We start from the raw sequence: 23,977 nt of genomic DNA on the forward strand, positions 1-23,977 counted from the left end.
TAAATAATGCTGCGTCCCCCTCCACACCGCTTAGGAGCCTGAACCCAGTAAACTGCAGCAGATACAGGAGGGTTATTTGTTTTACAAGAATGACTGGGGGAAATGGGAATATGGTGCTGGCTGTTATGCAAGTCTCCTCCTCACACTGTGAATCACAGTGCAGCAGCTTGATTGGTGCTGTGCAACTCTCAGGTGCCCGGGGGTGGATGAGTAATGTTATGTTTCACATGGAGAGCCAAGCAGGGGGATGTATGTGCCACTAATGATGCCTCAGTCCCACTTGTGACACAGACGCGCACACAGATAGCCGAAACTGTCTTGCCCACGTAGAAGTACAAGTGAAACTTCACCTCACATGAGAAAACCTGGGAACAGTTTGTCATCATTACTGTGCACTTGTTCAACCTATTTTATTATTTTTTAGAATAGTAACAGCGATAGGAATATTTTTCTCTCATTCATGAAAAGACAACAAATCTCACAGGACACCTTTGGAGGTCTGAAAAGACAAAGTAGCTGGCAGTCTTTCCCACACATCCGACTGTGAATCTCTTTGATATTCTCTGTCACTTGTTTTATTGCAGTTTTTTTTATTTAAGGAAGCAATCAAGGACTCAGTTTATCTTGACAGCATGTTAGTCATCATGCAAAGCGATTTATTAGTCACATTCACAAGGTGTCACACTCAGTGTGCTACGCTATGACCTGAACTGCTATAGAGTTGAGTGTGTGTTCTGGTTAATAATAGGCACCAATTATCTGTGTGATAATGAGTCTGGATAATGGAGGCTGGGATGTTCACACTGTGTTCAGCTCACTTAACATGGGTGAGAGGCAATGGATGATGGAGAAACACTTTGCAATCAAGTGTTCAACCTGCACTGGCATACAGTAATTGTAAATTAGGAATGATATTTATCCTACAACACTTAACTATTTGTAATCGACGTAAAGCAGCGGTAGTAACAGATTAATTAACCTGGTCTGGACTGTGGTTTGATCTAGTGCCACTTACTTACTGGGACAAAGCTAACGAATACACCTTGTCAATTAAATATTATTAAAAAAATATATGATTTTAACCTTGATAGAATTCACTTTGTAAAACAGAAATGGTATTTACTGGGTATTGGGGCTGTAATTGCGTCATTATTTCCATCACCAATGTATCTGTTGATTAATGCTCAAGAAAATCACAAAAAAGACAAGTTCAAAAACCCAAAGCCAAAGTTCAACTAACTGCCCAGAATTCGAATATATTCAGTCAATAGAGGTATAAGACAGAGCTGATTATGAATACTTAAGTATTAATTGTTGATGAAATAGTTCCAGCCAATTGATGAATCATTTCAGCCCTTTTTTTGTGAATAAGAAACTGTCATTTAATCCAAATGAAGTCTCAAATTATTCTCAGATCCATCAGCTGTTAAGGTAATACAATTTGCTCTGGTCAGGGTTTAGTTGAAGTCATGCGACTCTGTTCACAGTATTTATTTTTTTCAGCAATGTCAACAGTTTGGAAACAGTTGCTGCTTTGCTCTGGTCCAAAACTGGTCTATTGACAGAACAATCAGAATTCTTTGAGTACAATCACCTGTGACAGTTGGAGGGTTTTAAGACTAAAGTGTTAGTGAGCGGTAAGGTGACACCCCCAGACTGCCTGCCCCCTTGTTGGGGCCTCAGAGGATGACCATTCTATCATCTGTAACTTCATATCATGGACGACTCTTGTGCTAATAAGATGGCTCGATGCTCTCCAGATGCTCTACGCCTGTATGCACATCATCTTATGTGATGAAGTGCATTCGCCTTCTGCTCAACTGCACTCAAGCTGCACAACCGGGACAGAACCGAGGCGAGCGGCAGCTGGCTGTCCAATGAGTCTTCAGTGTTCTCATGGATATCTTTTACATGGCAACAATCACCCCTTTGTTGTTCTAATGCATGGGACTCCCCGAGCAACAAACAGAGGAAAATATGCATCAGCACTTTTTTCACAGCAATGGTTGTGGGCTGCAGTGAGTGTGTGTGTGTATTTGTCTGTATTTGTGTGCAAGTGTGTGCATGCGAGAGAGGGAAAGAGAGCAACTCCACCTACTTTAACCTCCCTGAGTGTAAGGACACAATGAAAGCCATTGAAGGGATCAAAGTCTTGGTGATTGAGCCGGACTGGAATTTAGAGCACTGAACCACAACTGTTTAAGCTGCTCAGCATGTGAGCTTGTGGGCATCATCATAGTGTCTGCAGCTACTGTATTTATGTTGTGTATGTGAGTGTGTGAGTGACCAGAGATGGTTTGATCTGTGCCGAGGCTGTTCAGACAAGAGGACAGACAGTGAATGGCATCGATCGCTGTCTGTCTAGTGCCAAAAGTTGGCATCAAATGTCAGGTCAGATTCATACTCTTGTTTACATATTCTGTAATCAGGTATGTGTTGATGTGACTCATAGTCTTTATGAATTTAGTGTTATTATATTCCGGCAAAATGATTGTGTATCTGTTTGTGTTTACCGCTTGGGATGTTGGTTTTTCATATGTTGAATGAAAGAAAAAGTCTTGAGTATTACACAACATGGTGCAGTGTTTTGGTGTCTGATACATGTTCAGACACAAAATCTGTTATTCCAACTGGACTTCCTGGATTGTATTTCACCATTGAAACCCCCTGCTGGGCTGTTTTTGGTTTGGATTTCTATTAGGACTGCAAAAGTAATCATAATATTGTCACAATCACAATTTGGTGGAGTGCAATAGTCAAATCAGAGAAGCTGCAATTTTTTGATAGAAGTAAAATATGTCACAATCAGCATTCTGTGCTGTCATGCTGGGGAAATGCCCTGGCCTACAAACCTTGGTTTTCAGATGTAAGGAAACATGTTTGTTTGGTGCAGACAAATGTCACACATTTGTCACACATACTTTTTTCACTTGCACTGCAAAAAAGATCATATTCACTAATCAAAAATCATATAGTTGTAATATTCATAAAATATATTGCAATATGATTGTTTTTTTACCATGAAATGCAGCCTTTATTCCTACTAAGACTTAGAGTCTCTGTGAGGCTGCACTTCAGCACAGGGATGCTTTGAGCTAAATGCTAAAGATAGCATGCTAACAGGCTAAGAGTGACAATGTTATCATACCGACTGATTTGCTTGTTTAGCCATCATTTTGGTTTAGTGTGTTAACATGCTTACATTTGCTAACACACACATAATATCTGGAAGTTTGATGAGAATGTCTTTATTTGTACAGTTTTTCATTCTGAAAATATTGGACACATTTCAATTTTGACGTTATGGTACTGCTAGAGAACAACATCAGAGAATACCAAAAATTATTACAATTCATCCTGACAGGAGTGCTAGTATCTCTACTAAATATCATGGCAGTCCATCCAGCGGCAGTCAGCAGATAGACTGACATGACTGACCGATTGTCATATCAGCACTAGCATCGATGCCGTTCCAGTGATAAACAGCCCTACTCATAACCTGTGATACATGCCGTCACCACAGTTCTGCCTGACTGTGGATGCATCACATGTCAAGTAAAGCAGACAGTACAGATTACTGAGTTTTCTGTATTCCTTCATTTGCTCGCTGTCTCGTTCTCTCCTGTAAACTGTCCAGGCTGGTAAGTAGATGTGTGGATTTTCTAGTGACAAGCGTCCATCCCGCTGCTGGTCTACGATGCTGTGGAGGAGAGGCAGGTTTTCATCTCGACAGCCTGTTCCATACTGAGTGAGAGAGGCAGAGGAATGAGAGATTACGGTCCTGCCTGCGTCTCTCAATCTAGGTCACAGAGCATCAGGGGGCAACATGCCTGGCTCATTTAGCCTGTGAGTCACACTGGGCCAGCGCAGTGCTGCTGGGGATCTCTCTCTACCACCCACCCTGACACCATCGCTGTCTCCTTTCCCCTACTACTGCATTATTTTGGTTATCCTGCTGCTGTATTACAGCTGCATTATTTTAGTTTATGCATCCCTGAAGGATAAGATATTCACTGCTTTGCTAATCGACAACAACTCCATGAAAAGACCAAATCCAGCATAGTATTAGTCCGTCTTTCAACTTACTATACAGCCATGTGCTTGACACCAAAACCCCTTTGTTACCTAGATGTTGGTTTTGAAAAATGGTACACTTACCCAACATATTGCAGTCTTTTCTTTTCTAAAACAGCCAGGTGTTGTAGTTTCTAGCAAACAAAATTTAAAGAGGAGAAAATAGTGGATTTGTCTGGGACTATTTTCAGCCAGGGATTAATGTAGTTCGTGCACCAGTGAGTATTTACGGATAGTGTATGTGGGATCGAGGACTAATGCAATTATTTGATTAAGCAATTAGTTGATTAACAGAACGTTTTCCAACTGCTTTGAAATCTGATGATTTGTTTCAGTAAATTTTCAAGCAAAATCTGGTCCTCTCAAATGTCAAGATTTGATGCTTTCTTTGTCATATGTAGACTAAATATCTTTTCAGTTTTCTGATATTTTATCAGTTGATTTATCAGTTGATTATATGAGATAATAATCAATACATAAACAGGTCACTGTCTGACTCCGTCACTCATGAGGACTGAGGCCGTTTTCTGGGGGAAAGTTCACTGAAGTCTCGGTCTGGAGGGTTAACCATCGCAGTGATTTTTTTTCATCATCAACACTCGGTGAGTTAAAGTTTTTGCCGGTGACAGACGAGGTTTTTCGGGCAGAAATGTGACAAGGAGTCGGTAGGACAGACGCTTGTCCACGTACAACTGCGGTATTTTTTTCCTCAGTTACAAGACAGTTGCAGGTACACCTTAGTTAGTTTGGTTCTGTAACGTTGCTTTGTGGGACATTTCTCTTTATTAAGCTGAGTGAGGGACCTGCGCAGTTAACAAACCATCCGATAGACATGCCCCCTATACGCACAGCCGGATCATCCATTAACACTGATTCAGTTTGCCAATACTGCACCCCTGACACTATCAGACCAGTATCATATCTAGAAGTTATTTAAATGTTAATAAAAAAAACGTAAATAAAATGTTTAATTAAAAAAAACATCGAACCGTTGTTCAAAAATCACGATACAAACCAAATTGTGAGTTTGGTGTATCATTACAGTCCTAACAGTTATCCTTCAATCCTTCAGGGCTGATGAGTTGGAAAATGCTGGCTGTGTGTGCAACTATGTGTCGCCGTGCCTTTGTGTGCAGTTATTTGTGCATGTGTGTGTGTGTGTGTGTGTGTGTGTGTGTGTGTGTGTGTACACTCAGCATCGAGGGAGACAGGAAGGAAGCTGATTTAGCCTATCTATTTAAAAGCTTATTAACTGTTGCAGAGGAGCTGTACTCTGATCTCCAGCCAGCGCTGCGGGCCTCAGACTTGGTATTACACCACAAAAATAGGGACTCCTCTGCCACCCCTGTCATGCAGAAACACAACAACAGAGTCATTTCCAATTTGTTTTTATTATATAAGACCCTTTGTGTCTCATTTCACCATGCACATGGACCCACACATGTACACATTGGACGCATTGAAGCCTTGTGAACAAAAAAAAAAAGACTGAATAATTTAGATGAGACCAGAGTGCACACCTCCACAAAGACAAACAGTGTCAGCTGGGTAGCTGAGCCATCTCACTTTCAAGTCCACATTGAACTACAGGTGGGCTCTCAGCCTCTTCTGGTTGAGCTTCGCCAAACCCTCTAGTTATTAGAGTCAACCATTCTCTTACTTCTGCCGCTTGTAACTTAAAGTAACATAACTCGCAGAAATGACAGTGGTGCAGGGAGAATAGTAAGTAGTGGTCAGGTCACTGTGCTGTTCTCTGAATTATTAAAAAGTGCCAAGTAGCAGCCTGCAGCAGGTGCTTCAGACTTCGCATATAAGTGACACCACTACCACTTAATCCAAGTTTTGTTCAAGCTTACATGTTACTTTCTATGTTCTGCTAAAAGACTTTGCTTAATTGTTCTGATATTTAAGTGGTTGTGTAATCTCTATAAAAAGATATCAACATGTGATCGCAAAATCTTTTGGCAAGCTCAAGATTTGGGTATTGTGTTCTAGTGTTGTAAATATTTTGTTAATTGTCTGACCATTAACTTTTAGTGGCATTTGGTTGCATGCAGGTATACAGTCCATGTGGAGAGAAAAGAGTTTGAACACACTGGCTGAAATGCAATTTCAGAACACATCACCTGACAACAATTAAGACAAAATATTGTATGGATGTGTCAAGTTGCTAATCAGACTGTAAATAATAAGTGGCACACAGATATGCATTATCCAGATATCTGCCAGCTACACCAGAAGTCCTAAAACATTTGCCATTGTCTCCAGAGGCAACATTTTTGTCAGATGATAGTTAATGGATCCCCAGATTGTCAGGGAGTGTCATAAGTAGTGATATTACAACTGTGTGTTTATATTTTGATAAAATGTAAAAATTCCTAGCAAGACTAGGCTTGGAACTATAAGACAATTTACAATATTTTGGGAATTGTAATAACTGTCTGTTTTCCTTTTTACATCATTGTAATTTTTTAAACAAACAGTCAAACAAAACTATGCATATTAGACATCTCCTTGGGCTCTGGAAACTTTTGAGGGACACACTATCTTCTGATTTAATTACACAGATAACTGTTTGTCAGATTAATCTGAGATAAAAGTGGATTGTTGGCTCCTGCATCTTTGCGTTGTTTTTTCGACGAATGTTTCAAAATCCAAATCTATTCAATTAACAATAAGAAGAGAGCTGAAACTTCACATGTGAGAAGCTGAAACCAGTCGATGTTTTTCATCTTGACACATTTCTTTGCTGGAGTATACTGCCCTTTCAAGTGCAATACTTGAATGGATGAAAAACATCTTGCTTTTGTATTTGTTCTTTATTTCTGCTTCCTTCCTAATTTATTTCACGTGACAGCAGCCACCCTCATCGCACAGTGCTCTAGCCTGTATCAGCACCAAGATTTTACATCTCATGTTCCCGCATACAGCACCACATTGGTCTGGTTGCTATGGACACGGCCCATGTGGTGCCCCCACATGCCCTGCCCCCAAAACCCCCTGCTTACACACACACTTTTACTTTATGTATTTTCCATAAAGCCTTTCCAGATTAGAAGGGCCATATGTTGGAGCCACATACAGTAACACAATCGAACGCTCTGCTAAGCTGTTAAAACCATCAGAGAGGAAACATGAGGTTTCTGCCACCACGCTATCACTTGTCGACAAGCTTTGCTGTTCCAAAGGCTTCTCCAAGCCAGCTCTCAGTATCCCATTATCCACAGCATCCTGGTCAAGGAATTCCTCATCGACCTATAAATATGTGACCACTTTGTTGGTATTAATATATCTACTAAAATGTTTTCCAATATTTGCCAGTTGTCCACAAGGCAGTGAGTTGGACATATATCAAGTGGTAGCACAAACTATCACTCCAGTGATAAATGGGGAAATGTTATGTCTTCATAAGATGATGAGCAGCTTTGGTCTCTGTGAGGCTGGACTGTCTCATTTAGGTAGAGAGAGATTTAACTGAGCTTTCAAATCGGCAAATGTGACACAACACAACATGAATAAAACTTTACCTTGTCCATGAACCTGAGTCACATGGAAGCAATTCATCAGCAATGGTGGTCAACTCCCTTGATCACATGTTAGATTCACTGCACTCTTATTTGACTGACCGTTTTATAAACCTCTTTATCGTGTATGTATGTAAGTATATTGATATATAGTTAAACATTTCCAGTAGTTCTTTTTAAATGCCCCATCTGTAGCTGCTGTTGCAGTCAGTTCAGCCAGTTTTGAGCAGGAAGGATCTTCTCTTAAAACATCCTTTTAAGAGGTTGCTTCTGTTTCTTCCCCTTTTATTTTCTGCTGATGTTTTGTTTTTGTTTTTTTGTTTTTTTGAGAAATGTCTCCTGTCCCACTAGAGCAGTTGTGCTTGGTCAGGAACCTTTGCCACTGCAGCTTGCTCAGTGAGACACTGTATGTGTATATTGGCTGTGCAAATAAACCTGACTTGACTGCAGCATCTGCTCACCAGATCACCTTCAGTGATGGTGACCAAGAATAACATTTTCTTGAACCGGCAGCAGGCAGCACCTCTCTCACAAAAACCCTTCCCTTGGTAGTCTCGGTTGATAGTTATGGAAAAAAAATATGTTCCTCTGGGTTAAATCTTCAGAAACATCTGTCTTACCTATTGAAACTCATTCAGTGTCTCACACCACTGTGTGAATCCCGCAGGAGGATATGCTCTTGTTGGTGTTACGCAGCATGTTACTACTCTGTTGGAAGTGTGTGTGAAGTGTAGTGCATCAGGTGTGTTGACCACGCCCTCCTCTTTCTGTCAGTGTACAGAGAGACATGTAAAAGTCAACAAAAGGAGGAGGAAAGGAGCCACTGCCTGCTGACTCACCTCTGCTTTTCAGTTAACTTACTGCACTGCTTTACTCTTTTGCTTTGTAACCACTGTTATTAGTTCTTTTAACCCTCAAAGGCCTGTGTGTGTGATTGTGTGTTTGTGTGTGGGGGATGTTGTCACTCCCTTACAGAGTATGTTGAGTTTAACAAGTGTGTGGAGTGGAACATGATTCACTCTGTTACCTGAGTTGGACACACCCTGCCTCCTATTCTAGAGGGAACAGATCACTTGAGACCAGCTGTGTGTGTGTGTGTGTGTGTGTGTGTGTGTGTGTGTGTGTGTGTGTGTGTGTGTGTGTGTGTGTGTGTGTGTGCGCGTGCGTGCGTGCGTGTGTGTGTATGTGTTCACTTCTTTCACTCACCAGTGCCTGCAGTACCAGTTTTTATTGTCTAAGTCATGATGTACATATATAACATCTCTTTGTGAAAACTGTATTTTATTTTTTAGCCAATCTCTTATATACACGTTTGTTGACATGAGTTTTCTTTCCTGTTCTTTCACTTTTCTATTTTCAGTGTTACCATACTGTTACATAAACTGCACTTACTGAGAATATGAGATATACCAAAAGGGTTAAATGACAAAAACTGCTCTTTTTTCACGTGACTTTATTCAGTTGGCTCTAGAGGATATTTTACTTTATTATTGGATTACTGTATCAAGGACTTTTGTCTTAAGTCATACAGACGCAGTTCCTTAGACATAAGTGTCTGGACCGAAGCAACGATGTTGATTTGTTATTCATCTTTTTGGATGTAGTGTAGCACTTGTACGTGTTGAAGCACATGTCGAACTGCAACAATGTATGATAACATTTTCCCATCCATCCATCCATTATCTGTACATTATATGTACGCCGCTTAATCCTCTGCAGGGTCGCGGGGGGGCTGGAGCCTATCCCAGCTGACTTAGGGCGAAGGCAGGGGACACCCTGGACAGGTCACCAGTCTATCACAGGGCTGATAACATTTTCTAAGGCAATTAAGGAAAAAAAATTTGATAAATTTAAACACTTTTTTGAGAAAACTCCAAATCTTTCCATTTGATCAGATCCAACCATGAAAATGCATAAACTGTGTTAGAAGAGCTGAAACTGTTTGGTACATAACATCTTGTCAGAAAATCTGAAAAAAGATGATTTTCAAACATTAAGCTGGCAAATATATATATATATAATATACACACTGAATGTTTACTAAAATGACATCAGTGCAATTAAACAGCAAACTTCACTGGGAAATGAATGCTTTTTAATTACCCCAAGCATTGTTTTCTGCTCAATAGTAACCATCGGCATTCTGATTGGTTCCATTTAAACTTTGCGATCCAGTCTGGCAACACATTTCCCGTGTAGACTAAATGAATGAGTAAACTCAAAGAACACCACTTGGAGATCCTACGGGAGAAATGTCTGTTTCCACTTGATTAGAATAAGAGATAAATATGGGGATTATAAAAATGTAATACATATGAATGTGGTCATTCATGTAAATATAAGAAGCACCACCAGCCCAAATATCAGTCACTCATTTACCTGCGTGTTCTTGTTGATACGTACAGTCATGTATCTACATGCACTCTGAACTGTTGCCTCCTCTACTGAGAGTTTTGGCCATTCACAGACAGACAGCAAGTAGAAACATGCATAGACCAACATTTGCCACATATGTATGTGATTAGTAATGATTGGCATTTAAGTTGTCAAACTGCTTTTTACATTGACTTTATCCTACACAATGACCTTATATGACAGAGTCAGATAACATGGTGGTGAACAAACTCCCAGTGAACAAATGTAGCTGGATAAGACTGATAATGGGAGAACATGACATCATCCTCCCTGACAGGAAACATTCATGTGAGAGATTTGCGCACTCTTATTCCATAATTATACAGCATAAGTATAACAATAAATCATATCAGACTGTCTGTTTGTGTCGAGTACAGTAGCTGTGGTCACGCCGGAGTGTGTGGACGCGGTGAGTGGGTGATCTTTTGGCTGAGTTTGAAGCTCGGCCTGCTGGTACAGAGGAGGCAGCTGCGACGTTTCAGTGGGGTGTTTGTTCTCCAGATCAAAATTTGCCGACTCTTAAGATCTTAAGAAGGCTGATTTCACAAATAAACAACACACTTGAGCTCATATCAACAAATGCAGTGATGGCACAGAATCAAACAGAGGGCGACCATATGCGATTCTTTATTTTGGACCTTAATATGTTAGCCTGTTGCTATAGGCACATAACCAAAGTCTGGATGTTAATTGGTTTGGTCTATTACATTTGCAGCCTGATGTCATGTTTTTATAATCTAATTGTTGAAGTCTTCTTTTTTCTGTGAGATGACAGCAGTTGCTGTAATATTTAAACATTTTTTGGATCATTTTAAGAAAGCAGGTGTTGACATGTGTTTTCCAACAGTTTTCATGAGAAAGCAATCCCTCAGTTGATGTGATGAGGGAGATGAAGAAAAAGCAGGGAAAGAGAATAGAGGTCGGTAGCTAATTACTATTCAGACAGAGTGCCTGTGGGGTAGAAGGAGAGAGGAGTCTCGCTGCAATTCAAATAATCCGAGGCTAGCGAGTGTGAGAGTGTTCGGGTACTGAGAGAAGACACAGCTTTGATGTTTCTCTCTCCACATTGTGGAAAAATAAAACATACGCTCCAAGGTGAATGCACGAGTCTTCCTCAGCAGTGTAATCATCAAGCGGAGATGAAAGAGGGGAACCCCATTGTTGTGCTGGTCGCTGAAATGGTTTGATTGTGACCTTTTCCATTAGGATAGACATGACTGGGGGCGCCGTATAGCTCAGTCGGTAGCGCGCGACCCATGTGCCGAGGCTCTGCAGCGGACCCGGGTTCGACTCCCGGCCCGGGTCCCTTTGCTGCGTGTCACTCCCCGTCTCTTACCCTGTTTCCTGTCTATCTCTTCAGCTGTACTATCAAATAAAGCCAGAAAGGCCAAAAAAATTTAAAAAAAGGATAGACATGACTGGGTCACCAGGCCCATTCACACTGCCCTTTGAGCATTGGGATAATGTGCAGTTTCTCTGCATCCTTTGTGTGAAAGTTTCAGATGCAGAGAGAGAGGTGAAATTTTGCTGCTCTGATTCACCTCCAGAGGTAGTATCAGAGGCGCAGTAGAGGCGAGCTGGCACATGTGTGAATGGATAAGCCGGCGGTGCAGAGCGAGGGCATATTGATCTGATGGTGTTCACAGTGTGATAACTAAACGGATCCTACACTCAACAAAATAAAGAGAGAAATAATGTCCCGCAAAGGAACATTACATGACCAAACACCAGTAACGTAGTAACTAGTAGTGTCTTTGGCAACTTGAATGTAGAAAATCTGCAGTTATACATGGAGAAGCCTCTGTCATCTTGTCTGTCATCCTGTTTTTCATGATGTCTGTCATCTCATTTGTCCTACCAACTCTTTGTCACATTTCTGCTCGAAAAACAGCATGTGTCACCATGTGTTTGTCTCCTTCCATTATTGTTTTGTTGCAGTTGCTGTCTTGGAAAAAAAATCCCTGACAGTCAGGTCTTCCAACCGAGACTTCAGAGAACTTTCCCCCAGAAAACAGCATTCCTGCCGACAAGTGAGAGAGTCAGACAGCATCCAATTTACTAAAGCAGTTATGTAACTATGTAATATAGAATGAAAAACGTAACTTTGTCACTTTCTATGATGTGCAATGGGTCAGGATCTCAATCACAACACATTATAACAGCATCCATATGATTATTATTCAGCGTGAACATGTTTAGATTAACAGGTGGAAACCGGGGGAACGTTGAAAAAACACACAGATGTCAACATCATGATTTGGATCACTTGGATCCGCTGTGTCGTAGTGTTGTATGAACTGACACATGGGTGCAGCTTTGAACCGAAGCTGCTTGGTTCTGCGTGAACAAAAAAAGGCGGAGAATTGGCGAATCTCTGCTGCGGAGATAATGCGGAGTCTCTGTGTGAAAAGGGCTACTGTGAGAAAGTGGGTTAACGAGTCACCTCAGTGGAGCTGTGCTTTGCCTCTTAAGCAGATCTCTTTGATACCTTGAGTATACATTGTGAGAAGACAGGAACAAATTCTCTTCTCAGGTTCGATAAGTTATACGAAAGACTGTGTTATTTGTAAGGTGCTTTTCATACATAAGATGCAGCCCTGGCTGGTAAAAGTGCACTGAATAACAAAGAAACTGATATTAGAAGGTCTTCGCTCATTTTTATCATATACCAGTTTTCCAATTTTCCCCATTTTCATTTCCTGTGTGATATTATGCAGCTCTGTCCACATGTTTTTCACTCATCTGATGCACGCTTCTACAGAGTTTTAACTCCTTAGCTTCAGATGCTGGAGCCTGCCTCTGATGGTACAACCATTAAAAAAACAGACGAATTTCAAATCATCCAGATGGAAGAGTGATTACTTTTTTCATTTAATGCCATGCCAGCCCCCTCCCCCATGGCTGACTCTCTCTCTCTCTCTCTCTCTCTCTCTCTCTCTCTCTCTCTCTCTCTCTCTCTCTCTCTCTCTCTCTCTCTCTCTGCAGAGAAAAGAGAAACTGCCTGTTCACATGAGCTAAAAATAAATCATGTGACTGAGCCAGGCCAACTGTACCGTTCATGCATTACTTATGGACGTGTTTGCTTTTCTTCAATTTTTCTGAAGAAAAAAAGAGCCCTAGTCCCCCAGTAGATATTGTGTTGGAGTGGGCTCTCAGGCAATATCCTCCAAACATGAGCACTCTTATTTCTGTCAGCTCATCGGTAGCATGTCAACAGTCTAATGATTAAACTGAGTAGATGTGCATTTTGCTGGAATATTGCTGGGTTGTTGTTGCTGAAGAGCTGGTAGATATATTCAAAGCATAAATTATTAATTTGTGTTGAACTGTAATCACATTATCATAGGGTTGGTTGACATAGCCTCAAAATAATTTCACAAAATCAAAACCAATATTTTTGACCAAATACCTCAATACTGATATTGAGACAATATTGTTTGGTAAGGTCCCATGAGGGAATCTGAGAGAGGCATGACTTCTGGACATTACTACCTTTGTAATTCTGATAATCAATCCTATTAGTAACAATACAATTCTACTCATTGAGTTAACTGCTGACATGTGGGAACCCAATATTGCTTAAAAAAAAAAAAAAAAAAAAACACAAAAGGGGAGGAAACAGTCATGCACTCCAAGCTCAGCCAGACTTATTTGTAAGAGAAATGAAAGATTAATCGTACAATGAAATGATTACCCAAATCATCGGACAGAATTATTAGATAGATTATTAGATATAATCTGCATATTCAGTTTGGGTTTTTTATATCCAAATAATCTCACTAAACTGTTGGCCTTTGAAACTGAAGTTGATGCAACAACCTCACCACAAGGCCCATTATTAAGGGCTTTGTAGCTTTTTAAATCATACTTTAGGATCTTCCTCTTCAGATTGGAGTTTGGTCATTCCATTGTTGTGTTGTTAAAATTTAATATTTTTTTAGCACTTTAAAGACTCCCAATCACTGGTAGTTGAAAGATTGTTGAGAGATTGAGCATCAAGTTTCTCAATTTATCAGACTTGGTTGTAGTGATGTCCTCGTGTTCCCAGAACTGATTGTGTGTTGACCAAACCTGCTCAAAATAACGCCAGAGTTGACTGAATTCAATCACACCTTCCAGCCCCAGGTCTGCATTGTATGTGGTTGTGTGCCTGGCAGTTGTTCACGTGTGTCAGTAAGCCAGGAAATCCTCATCTAATCTCTATTGTCATCTTTGGTGTAGCAGGGAAGAGACGACATCAGTGACAGACGGCTTCAACCTTTCATCACTGTGCAACTCAGCAGCCTAATTTTTAATCAGGGATTAACTCTTGGAGCTCCAAGAGATGGTACAAATGGGATCACCAGTCAGAAAGCCCATTAGGTTTGTTACTGACAGTGGCAGGCTAATGTTATGCTTTTTGACTTTAAATACAAGACTCCCTCATTCTGATACATCCTTGAGGCCACTGTGTGTTAAAACAGTGAGGCAGTTTTGATGATGAAGATGAGGTTTGAGCGCAGCCAGGGCACCCACTGGCGGACATACTGAATGAATCATCATGGCTCAACACAGTTACTAGAAAAGTGAGTACAGGCTCTCAAGATGGATTTTTAGTATGTGTCTGAATATCTGACAGCTTTGCCCACAGAGGAGTTTGGCAGAGTCACTGCATCACTTCAGGGCCAGCAGAGAGCTCGTCAGCCTGTGTTGTGTCTGGTGGGGTGGAGGAAAATGCAGATGGGCTGTCAGCAGGGGATGGAGGAGGGGGCGTCTAAGGGACATTTTGTTTCTCTCCCACTTGTGAGTTGAGATTCCTCTGGATGCACCGTCACTCACCTCTGTCTTCTCTCCCTCTCCTTATCTTCCTCCTCTAGCTTCTCGTCCTTCCCGTTTTATCTCTGTGTGTCTCCCACCTTCCTTACCCTCAGCTTTCATGCCTCTCTGTTTTTCTCTCGGTGAATCATCCCATCTCTTGCCCACGCTTCCGTATGTTTCCAAATTTAGCCCTGTTTTGTTTTTGCCTTCTCGTCGTACTTGAGGCTGGAACTGAGCCACATCTTTAACACCCTCAGCCATCTCTGGAGATTACTGCAACGCTGTGTTCATCCATCTGTGTTTCTATCTTCCTTCACAAAGTTTTGTTGTTACTTCCTTCTTCATTTTGTTGTGATTGAACAGGTAGTGATGAACCACATTCACACACATCAGAGAATGTAGATCAAACCTAAAGTGTTCAATATTTTATCAAACTAGGGGAGTGGGTCTCTTAACTCCCATGTTTTAACAAGAATCTCGATATTCAAATATCTGTTATGTAATGCAGAATGGAAAAGGACTTTCACCGAAATGCTGACTTCTTCAGATGTTGACAATGTGACTGATCTGATGTTGATTGTTTTTGTACCTAAGATAATTTGACTTTGACTAGTCTGTCAGTAAACTCACTCTTTTTCCTGTGATATTTTACAGGAGACATCACACAGAAGGGCTACGAGAAGAAAAGGACCAAACTCCTGGCCCCCTACATCATCCATACTCCAGGTAATAAAACATTCTCTGTTGTTTTAACTTCTGTATATACTCAAAAGACAATACCCATGTAGTGCTTAACCTTACACAAACAAAAAATACGATCAGTTTCATCTGGTATGGCTCAGATTTTTCTTACTGCCATGACAGTCAATTAAACTGTTTTATAACAGTTTTAACAGCTGTGTTGTATTTTAAAAAGACATTACTGCACTGCAGAATGATTGCGGGAAATGTAAGCTAGATATTAACTGGAGTAAATGTTCTGTAAAGGCAGTGACTGTGATTATGCCATTGACAATAAGCAAGACAATAAGCAATATTCTCATGTGTTTTTTAAGTAACATGATTGTGGTTTATGTACTTTCACAGTGGAGCCGCCCCGTCAAAATGATGTGCTGCCTCCTGCTCCAAGCTCGTCTTCCAGCCAGGCCGCTCCCCCCTCCAGCTCGTCCCGTTACCGCGAACGTCGCTCCCGCAGAACACATCGCAGTGGAGGAACCAGGGATGACCGCTACAGATCAGGTCAGGACTCAAAAATTCACCCTTATTTAAGGAAGAAACCACATTCAGATTCTTATTTTTATTCCCCCGGTGTAAAACACCTCAGATGGACTAATCACTGAGGGACTTAAGATTCTCTGATAACTTTGCGGTTCTCAAATTAATCTACATCCGCTTCACCTGTCAGCCCACCTGTTTTTAAGCTTAGACACAGGGCTGTTTCAGAGGGACCAATTAATGAAGAGTGTGTGTGTGTGTGTGTGTGTGTCTGTCTGTCTGTCTGTCTGTCTGTCTGTGAGGGATTTAGACGGACAGGCGACAGTGCAGCCCTGCAGGGGAGAGCACCTCAGTGAGGACCCCCACTCTGTGAGCAGAGTGATGTCACTGCCTTGATATGTGTGAGGAGTACAGGGGAACACTGATCTGAGGGGAAAATCTGACACTGGCGAGAATAAAGGAAAACAGAGCAATTAGAGTAGAGGTAAAAGAGCATGGAGCATGTGGGGAGTGTCTATAAGAGCATCCTCCCTCTAGTCCAGCCCACACCCTGCTGTCTCTTTTCTGATTGATTTCTGCTTTCCTGCCTTTTCAACAATTCTTGCCTCACAGATGAAACACACTCACACTGCAGCATGCTAAATACCAGGCTGACTAATCTAAAGTCTGTCTGTAAGGCTGGAGTCTGGCAGGGAGGTTGTTCGAAAATGCTTTGTTGTCAAAGAAAATCTGACCAGTAACAAAATCTTTTTTTATCTGATTGAAGGATCCAGAAGGAGATTGAGGATGAGGATTCAACCAAGAGAGGATTAGAGCATGAAAATATATGCAAAAAACTGAGATTGGTGCAATATATCGAGAAATACAGTCCCCTCTAAAACTGTTGGAAAAGCGAGGCCAATTCCTTTATTTCTGCTGTACACTGAAATCATTTGGGGTTGACACCAAAAGATGAATATGAGACAAGAGATCAGAACGTCAGCATCTATTTGCAGGTATTTACATCTAGATCTGTCAAAATACAAGCAATTTTGAAGCTAAGAGATGATGGAAAATCAATCAGAGCTACTGCACATTGACCATAGCCAGTACAACCCTTTGGAATGTCCTGAAGAAGAAGGAAACCACTGGTGTACTCAGCAACAGACGTCGAACTGGTAGACGAAGCAAGGCATCAGCAGGTGGTGACAAAACATTGTGAGAGCTGTAAAGAAAAACCCTGAAACAATTGCCACTGACATCACCAACAACCTCCAGAGGGCAGGAATGAAAGTATCACAATCCTCTGTTTGAAGACGAAGTGGACAAAAGTGCAGAGGCCACACCAGAAGATACAAACCACTCATTAGCAATAAGAATAGGAAGGCCACATTGGAATTTGTACAGAGACGAGGCTCATAAGTTCTGGGACAGGTTTATGGACTGATGAGAAAAAGATTAACCTTTGCCAAAGCGTTTCGGATGCTAATGCGTGGAGAAAGAAGTGATCTGCTCATGATCCCAAACATACAAGCTCATCTGTGAAACAAGGTGGAGGCAATGTCATGGCTTGGGCTTACATAGCTTCATCTGGAATGGGCTAACTGATCTTATTGATAATGTAACATGTGATGGCAGCTGCAAAATAAACTCAGAAGACTATAGAAACATTTTGTCTGCTAATTTAAAGAGAGATGGAACCAAGAAGACCCCCCCAAAACACAATACCAAAAACAACCAAGGAGTCTGGAATCAGTCTCCAGAAAGGGATGGCTTGAGTCTGTCTCCTTTTTTTTTTTATCCATTTGTGCATTTGTCCTTATTTTTTCACCTCTGACATTTTGCCAGTGCCATTTGCAACGTATTAAACATGACGAGTGGTGTGAAGAATTCTGCTTAAAAGTTTGTATATCCACAGTCCCATTAAAAAATAATAATAACATTTTCCCTCTTACAATTAATGAATACGAACTACTGCCACCTGGTGGTATGGAGAGATTTCCTTTGACAGAAGTACAGATTGTACAAGCTAGTTGGCTGTTGGCTGTCAACTTTGTGTGGTGTGTATAAGTGCAGATTTTTGGCCAAATCACAATCTACATCAGGCAATATAGCACTCGGCCAGTCATTCTTTGACACAAGTTGTTTGAGGTTGGTTCGATGTGTCTTGGCCGTTGGCTAGGTGTCCCTGTTAGACTGATCACTGAGTATTTGGGACACTCAAATCAAATGGCTCAAAAGAAATTGGATACAGTTTGCCCTCACAGCAGCTCTGTTAGGCTATACTGTGCTATGAGCTAAGTGACTCAATGAAAGTTTGACATGCTGTTGTTGAGCAGATGTAATGTTTATTAGCGTACACCACTATATGCATCTGTTCAGCCAACTAAAACAATCTGTGTCTGTAGCCATGCTCTGGATGGGCGGGGCTTAATCTTGAGGCGAGTGTACTAACAGGAAGTTGATCATAGTTGTCAGGATTCATCCCTGGGAACCTTAAATGTTTGTGCAAAATGTCATGGAAATTCAGAGTTTGAAGAGAGGCACAGCATAAATAAACAAATAGTAATAAGAAGAAACAATATAACAGTGCAGCAGTGGGGAAATCTGAGAAATTAAAGTGCTTATCATTTATGGGCTGCAGAGAAAGTGTACAACCTTAATTTAATGGCCTCTCATCTCCTAAAGCTTCCCCCGCTTATTGTTCCAATTAAACAACTTGTCTGTGTACTGCATTCAACAAGATATGCTGTTGACTAGTTTCTGTGAGGCTGCTGCCTCCACAGTCACACATATATGTGCTGTAAAGGATGCCACTGATTTGTATCTGTAGTTGTAAACTGTAAAGAGGTAGGTATGAAAGGTAGTACCAGATATTGCTCCCCATACATAAATCACAGTGTGATTGGGGCCCCACCATGCTTATTGCCAAGGAGATAGCACACATCCTCGCATACATGTCTAAGAAGTCAGCTTCTCCTGACGCCCCTGTGTAAGTGTGGATGATGCATGTTATGAGAGAAGATGATGTGGCTCGGAGAAGTCGGTTCAGCAGAATGCCTGTTATGTAATTATGGTCCCCACTGCTGCTGTGTAATGAGCTGTGCAGGGTGATTTATTTAAATGTGTTGATGTTTGAATGGAAGTTGTGTCCCCTGAGTTAATAGATGTGATTTGTCAGTGAGTGGGCTTTTGTTGCACATGTTTCGTTACGTAGCCTGAATATGCGGCAGTCCACGTGGTTCTGTTTAATGCGCCTGTGGGTGTCATCAAGTGAAAGTATCTCTGCATTTATTACCTTGTGCTTGTGTGTAGGCAAGCGTGTGGGCTAATTCGCTCTCTCAGTCGTGGCTTCCTGTTTAAGTGGGAATACACAGTCATCCTCTTAGGATTTTCTCCAGACTTCTTCAATTATAATTCTTTCTAAACATTTTAATATGCCGTGTCCTATTTTAACAAGGCTTTACTGACTGAAATGCTGCTGTCAGAAATTACTGAAAAGGAATGAATTAGTGGTTACAAAACAAAATGATGTTTCCTTCAGGTTGTCACAGAATTAAAGTGTCTGTGAGCTGAGAGTGTAACGAGGATTTTTTTCTTTCTTTGACTGAAAATTTTCACAAATCTTTTGAGTAAAATTATTTTTTGGCTCACAGATGTTTATTTTTGTTTCCTCTCTGTCCAATTAGTCTAATCAGCTTATCACAAACTGGCAGATTTATTATGCCGCCTAGTCTTTGACAAGATAAAGGTGATAAATGGTAGCCCGTTGTTGTCTGTGTTTCTAGTGCGATCTTAAGGATCGCAAAGATTAGGCAAACAAGTCCACTGCTATAAAAGGCATCTTGTGCAACTACATGATGAACATTGGTCAGTGCCAGAGCCTGCCCTTCCAAAGACCTACTGTATTATAGATACACCTACAAATGGTCTCTTGATGAGTCAGTTCAAAAAGCTGTATTTAATGTTTTGTTTCTTTTATTGTGCTCTTGGTTCAAGTCACCTCAGAAGCTTCTAGGATCAAGTCAAGCCATCCCTAACTCAAACTGTTTACTGTCCATGCAGATATCCACACTGAGGCAGTACAAGCTGCATTGGCTAAACATAAAGAGGAGAAGATGGCACTCCCAATGCCTACCAAGCGACGCTCCACATATGTGCAATCTCCCATTGAAACGCGCACACCACCAGGTAGGATAGTAAGAATGACAGTCCTGCACATTGACCTGTAGGAGGGTCCAGAGCTGGTTGATTAAAATTTGTTTTTCTCTTGCTCAGACTCCTCATCAGGCTCTGATGATGACACATCGCAGGTGCGCAGGCAGTCATCAGTGGTCGTTCCTCCGCCTCAGGTCCATCCCAACCTGCAGAGCCCAGACTCTTGGATCAACCGCACAGTCCAGGGCTCCTCCACCTCGTCCTCGGCCTCCTCCACCCTGTCCCACGGTGAGGCCAAGCCGCAGCCTCAGAGCCAGCCACAGCCTCAGCCTCAGCCTCAGCCTCAGTACAAGCCTCAGTACCAACCTCAGTACCAGCCTCACTACCAACCACAGTACCAGCCTCAGCACCACCATCAGCCTGAGCGACCACACACTGCAGCTGTGACGAACATGCTGGCTCAAAGTCGCATAGGTGAGACACCTCCCTGATCCATAGTTGGTTTAAAACACTCAAACACTTGTTTCTATCCAGTATCTATTGTAGTATAGTATTGTAATTTGTTCAGAATGTCCTCTTTTGCTTCACCTGCAGCCCCTGCAGAGAACAACACCCCCCCTCCAGATGTGACAGCTGTGGCCCCTCCATCGAGGGGCCCACGGGTCGACCTACCCTCCAACGCCATAGTCCGAGGGATGAGTCGCGGGCAGAGCCGCTCGAGTATGATGGAGACTGCAGACGGTAATGGCTAAACCACATAACATTTCATTTTTTTGTGTGTGTCTCTGCGGGTTCTCAAATCTCTTCTCTCTTCAAAATAAGTGTCATCATACAACATAATTAATCAGACTCTACTGCTTTCTTTTCTTCTTGATCTTTCTCTACTGTGTCACATGTTTTTTTGACTGGCTGATAGGAAGAGGTAATCTACAGAGTAAGGAAACCTTAATATATAACGTCTGTAGCCTTCTGTGTCTGCTGTTGTTCCCTAACTCTCCCTCCCGTTTGTAAGGAATGATTATAGAAATATATGCAACGAAGGCAACATCCACACACAGAATGAATCCTCACGTGTGATCCCAAACCAAAAAAAAACAACCTTTACCCCAGTTCTCACTATGTTTTCCTCGTGTTTTTTCCACCTATGTGTGCTGCTTTTGATTACCTGAAGATATTACAGTCAATTCAAACCTTCTCTAAAAATAGTCTCTTGTATTATGGGATGAAGAGCAGCAGACTATGAGATGGTAAGAAGTATTGTCACTGTGTGTACGAACCTCAGTTTGTGTGTGACTGTATGTTTGTCCTGCCACTGCCCCTCTCCAACCTCATTCTGCTTGTAGGAGTTCCTGTAAACAGCAGAGTGTCCACGAAGATCCAGCAGCTGCTCAACACCCTGAAGAGGCCAAAGAGGCCCCCGCTCAGCGAGTTCTTCACCGACGACGCAGAGGAGATTGTGGAAGGTAAACGGCTGTGTCAAACACACACCTTACATGTTTGTACAACATTGCATACAATATTACAAAAATGCTTTTTTAACAACCTGGCAACCCAAAGCTTAAAATATTCTATATTTCAACAAATAAGGGATGCCTTATTTAAAAGGTGGTACATGTATTTGGTTACATACTTTGTATCTTGGGTTCATAGTTACAATTTAAAATAAGTAAATGTATTCTTTACATATTTAGTGTTATAAATAGCAGATAAGAAGACAATCAGACGGTTGAATCAAGTAAATGGATGTACGGTCAGGCCAGTAATGACATATGGAATGCATTTGTCTTTGTAGCGCTTGTAATGAATCTCATTCATCTGTAATATAGCCAAATGTGACCTGATGCCTCTGTCTCACACAGTGCCCCAGCCAGACCCTAACACACCGAAGCCCGAGGGCCGTCAGATCATCCCAGTTAAAGGAGAGCCTTTGGGAGTGGTCAGTAACTGGCCCCCAGCCCTGCAGGCAGCGCTAGCCCGTTGGGGGGCCACTCAGGGCAAGAGCCCCGCTCTCACTGCTCTTGACATCACGGGCAAACCGCTGTATACACTGACTTACGGTGAGACACGAGACTGCTCGTATGCAGAAAGCCTGGACATATGTTTATAGTGTAAAATTAGCACCAGTAATGTACAGCTGCTGGGAGTTGCAGCTAAAAGTTGATGTTGAGAATTCTAGATAAAAGGGGGATGTGTGCACTCTGTGATCTGAGATTTTTTTGGCAATGGTAAGACACATAACCTACAGTCCTAACTCCCTCCTTCCTGTTCTACCTTCTGTCTGGTAGGGAAGCTGTGGAGCCGCAGTGTGAAGCTGGCGTACACCCTCCTCAACAAGCTGGGCACCAAGAATGAGCAAATCCTCAAACCTGGAGACCGGGTGAGAGAGCTGACATGGTGACAGAAAGCAGATAACAATGACAAGTTAATTTAAAACAGACAAATAAAATTTTTGTGTCATTTGCAGCAACAATGTGTCGTAAGTCCTTAAATTTAGACCTGTGCATTTGTAGCTACTGCCTTGGTAATGTGCACTCATTGCGGCTCCAGGAGTGCTTTAATGTGGCTGATGTTTAACTTGTTGTTGACTAGGTGAAATAAACAGTAATTGCACTATAAAAGTAAAGTATTGCATTATTATGTATAATATTATTATGTGAGCTAACATATCTGCTCTTTCTTTTTAGTGCTAATTAGCAAATGTTCACATGTAAAAGCAGTAAATTAGGTTTGTGAACAAGGTGATACTTGCCAAATACAGTTTACTATTGTTATTATTATAAACATTAGTATGTTTCTATTATCGCTGAGAGCATGTTAGCATGCTGACTTTAGCTTTTAACTAATACTGCAGCCTCACAGAGCTGCTAGCATGACTGTAGACCTCTAGCCTTGTACCTACAGTAGAAAAGTTTAACATTTTATAGCTTGTGTTTATCTCCAAAAAGACATACTTTCCTTCATTCAAATCAAACATAATATAGTGCTTAATGTGAAGTTTAATGTCTCTGTAGGTGGCGTTGGTGTACCCCAACAGTGACCCTGGGATGTTCTGGGTGGCCTTCTACGGCTGCCTCCTGGCTGAAGTTATACCTGTACCTATTGAAGTACCGCTGTCACGCAAGGTAAGAAAACCCCTCAGAGGAGCATGTGCACTTTAGCAGTTGATTTTAAAGAAATGTTAAATAACTATTAATGTTTTTGTGCTTATGTTGTTAGGATGCAGGTATCAGCCAGGTGGGGTTTCTGCTCGGCAGCTGTGGTGTCGGTCTGGCTCTGACCAGTGAGATCTGTCTGAAGGGTTTGCCCAAGACGCCCACTGGGGAAATAATGCAATTTAAAGGTCAGTAAGCTTTTTCTGAAATGACTGAAATATATATTAAAAATTAGATATTGATAAAAATAATCTTGGTAAAAATACCGTTCTCTTTATGAAATATTGCTGAAAGTCAAAGTTATAATGGCTGAATCTCAGGCCACCTTCAGACTAAGCAGGGATGGTAAAATGTACCCTGAACTCTTAAGTGTTTTTTATGAAGAGGTGACGATGACTTTCCAATTTTTATATTCTTTTTTATAATATAAGCACTGTTGACTTGACTTCCACTGATGCCATTCTCTGATAGGCTGGCCTCGACTAAAGTGGGTGGTGACTGATTCAAAATACCTGACCAAGCCTTCCAAAGACTGGCAGCCACACATCCCCACTGCCAATACTGACCCTGCATATATAGAGGTAACATTGCTGCTCTTTGGTATTTAAGATGTGGCAGATTCCATTGGCCAGTTTAAGTGTTGTGTGATACACAACTGGATCA

At 41.5% G+C, this 23,977-nt stretch overlaps 1 protein-coding gene across 3 annotated transcripts in view; it reads left to right on the forward strand.

Annotated features, from left to right (window-relative positions):
* Positions 1–23,977, forward strand: part of dip2bb (disco-interacting protein 2 homolog Bb) — a 41,154-nt gene that overhangs the window by 1,621 nt on the left and 15,556 nt on the right. For all 3 annotated transcript variants that reach the window (XM_037101458.1, XM_037101457.1, XM_037101456.1), the window contains 11 exons: positions 15,465–15,536; positions 15,897–16,049; positions 20,070–20,195; positions 20,283–20,636; positions 20,757–20,903; positions 21,506–21,625; positions 22,022–22,219; positions 22,448–22,539; positions 23,174–23,284; positions 23,379–23,502; positions 23,786–23,895. In XM_037101458.1, the coding sequence (XP_036957353.1) occupies positions 15,465–15,536; positions 15,897–16,049; positions 20,070–20,195; positions 20,283–20,636; positions 20,757–20,903; positions 21,506–21,625; positions 22,022–22,219; positions 22,448–22,539; positions 23,174–23,284; positions 23,379–23,502; positions 23,786–23,895 (1,607 nt within the window). The remainder of the gene's footprint in view (positions 1–15,464; positions 15,537–15,896; positions 16,050–20,069; positions 20,196–20,282; positions 20,637–20,756; positions 20,904–21,505; positions 21,626–22,021; positions 22,220–22,447; positions 22,540–23,173; positions 23,285–23,378; positions 23,503–23,785; positions 23,896–23,977) is intronic.

The sequence above is a fragment of the Acanthopagrus latus genome, chromosome 6, assembly GCF_904848185.1.
Source record: "Acanthopagrus latus isolate v.2019 chromosome 6, fAcaLat1.1, whole genome shotgun sequence".
Taxonomy (NCBI): domain Eukaryota; kingdom Metazoa; phylum Chordata; class Actinopteri; order Spariformes; family Sparidae; genus Acanthopagrus; species Acanthopagrus latus.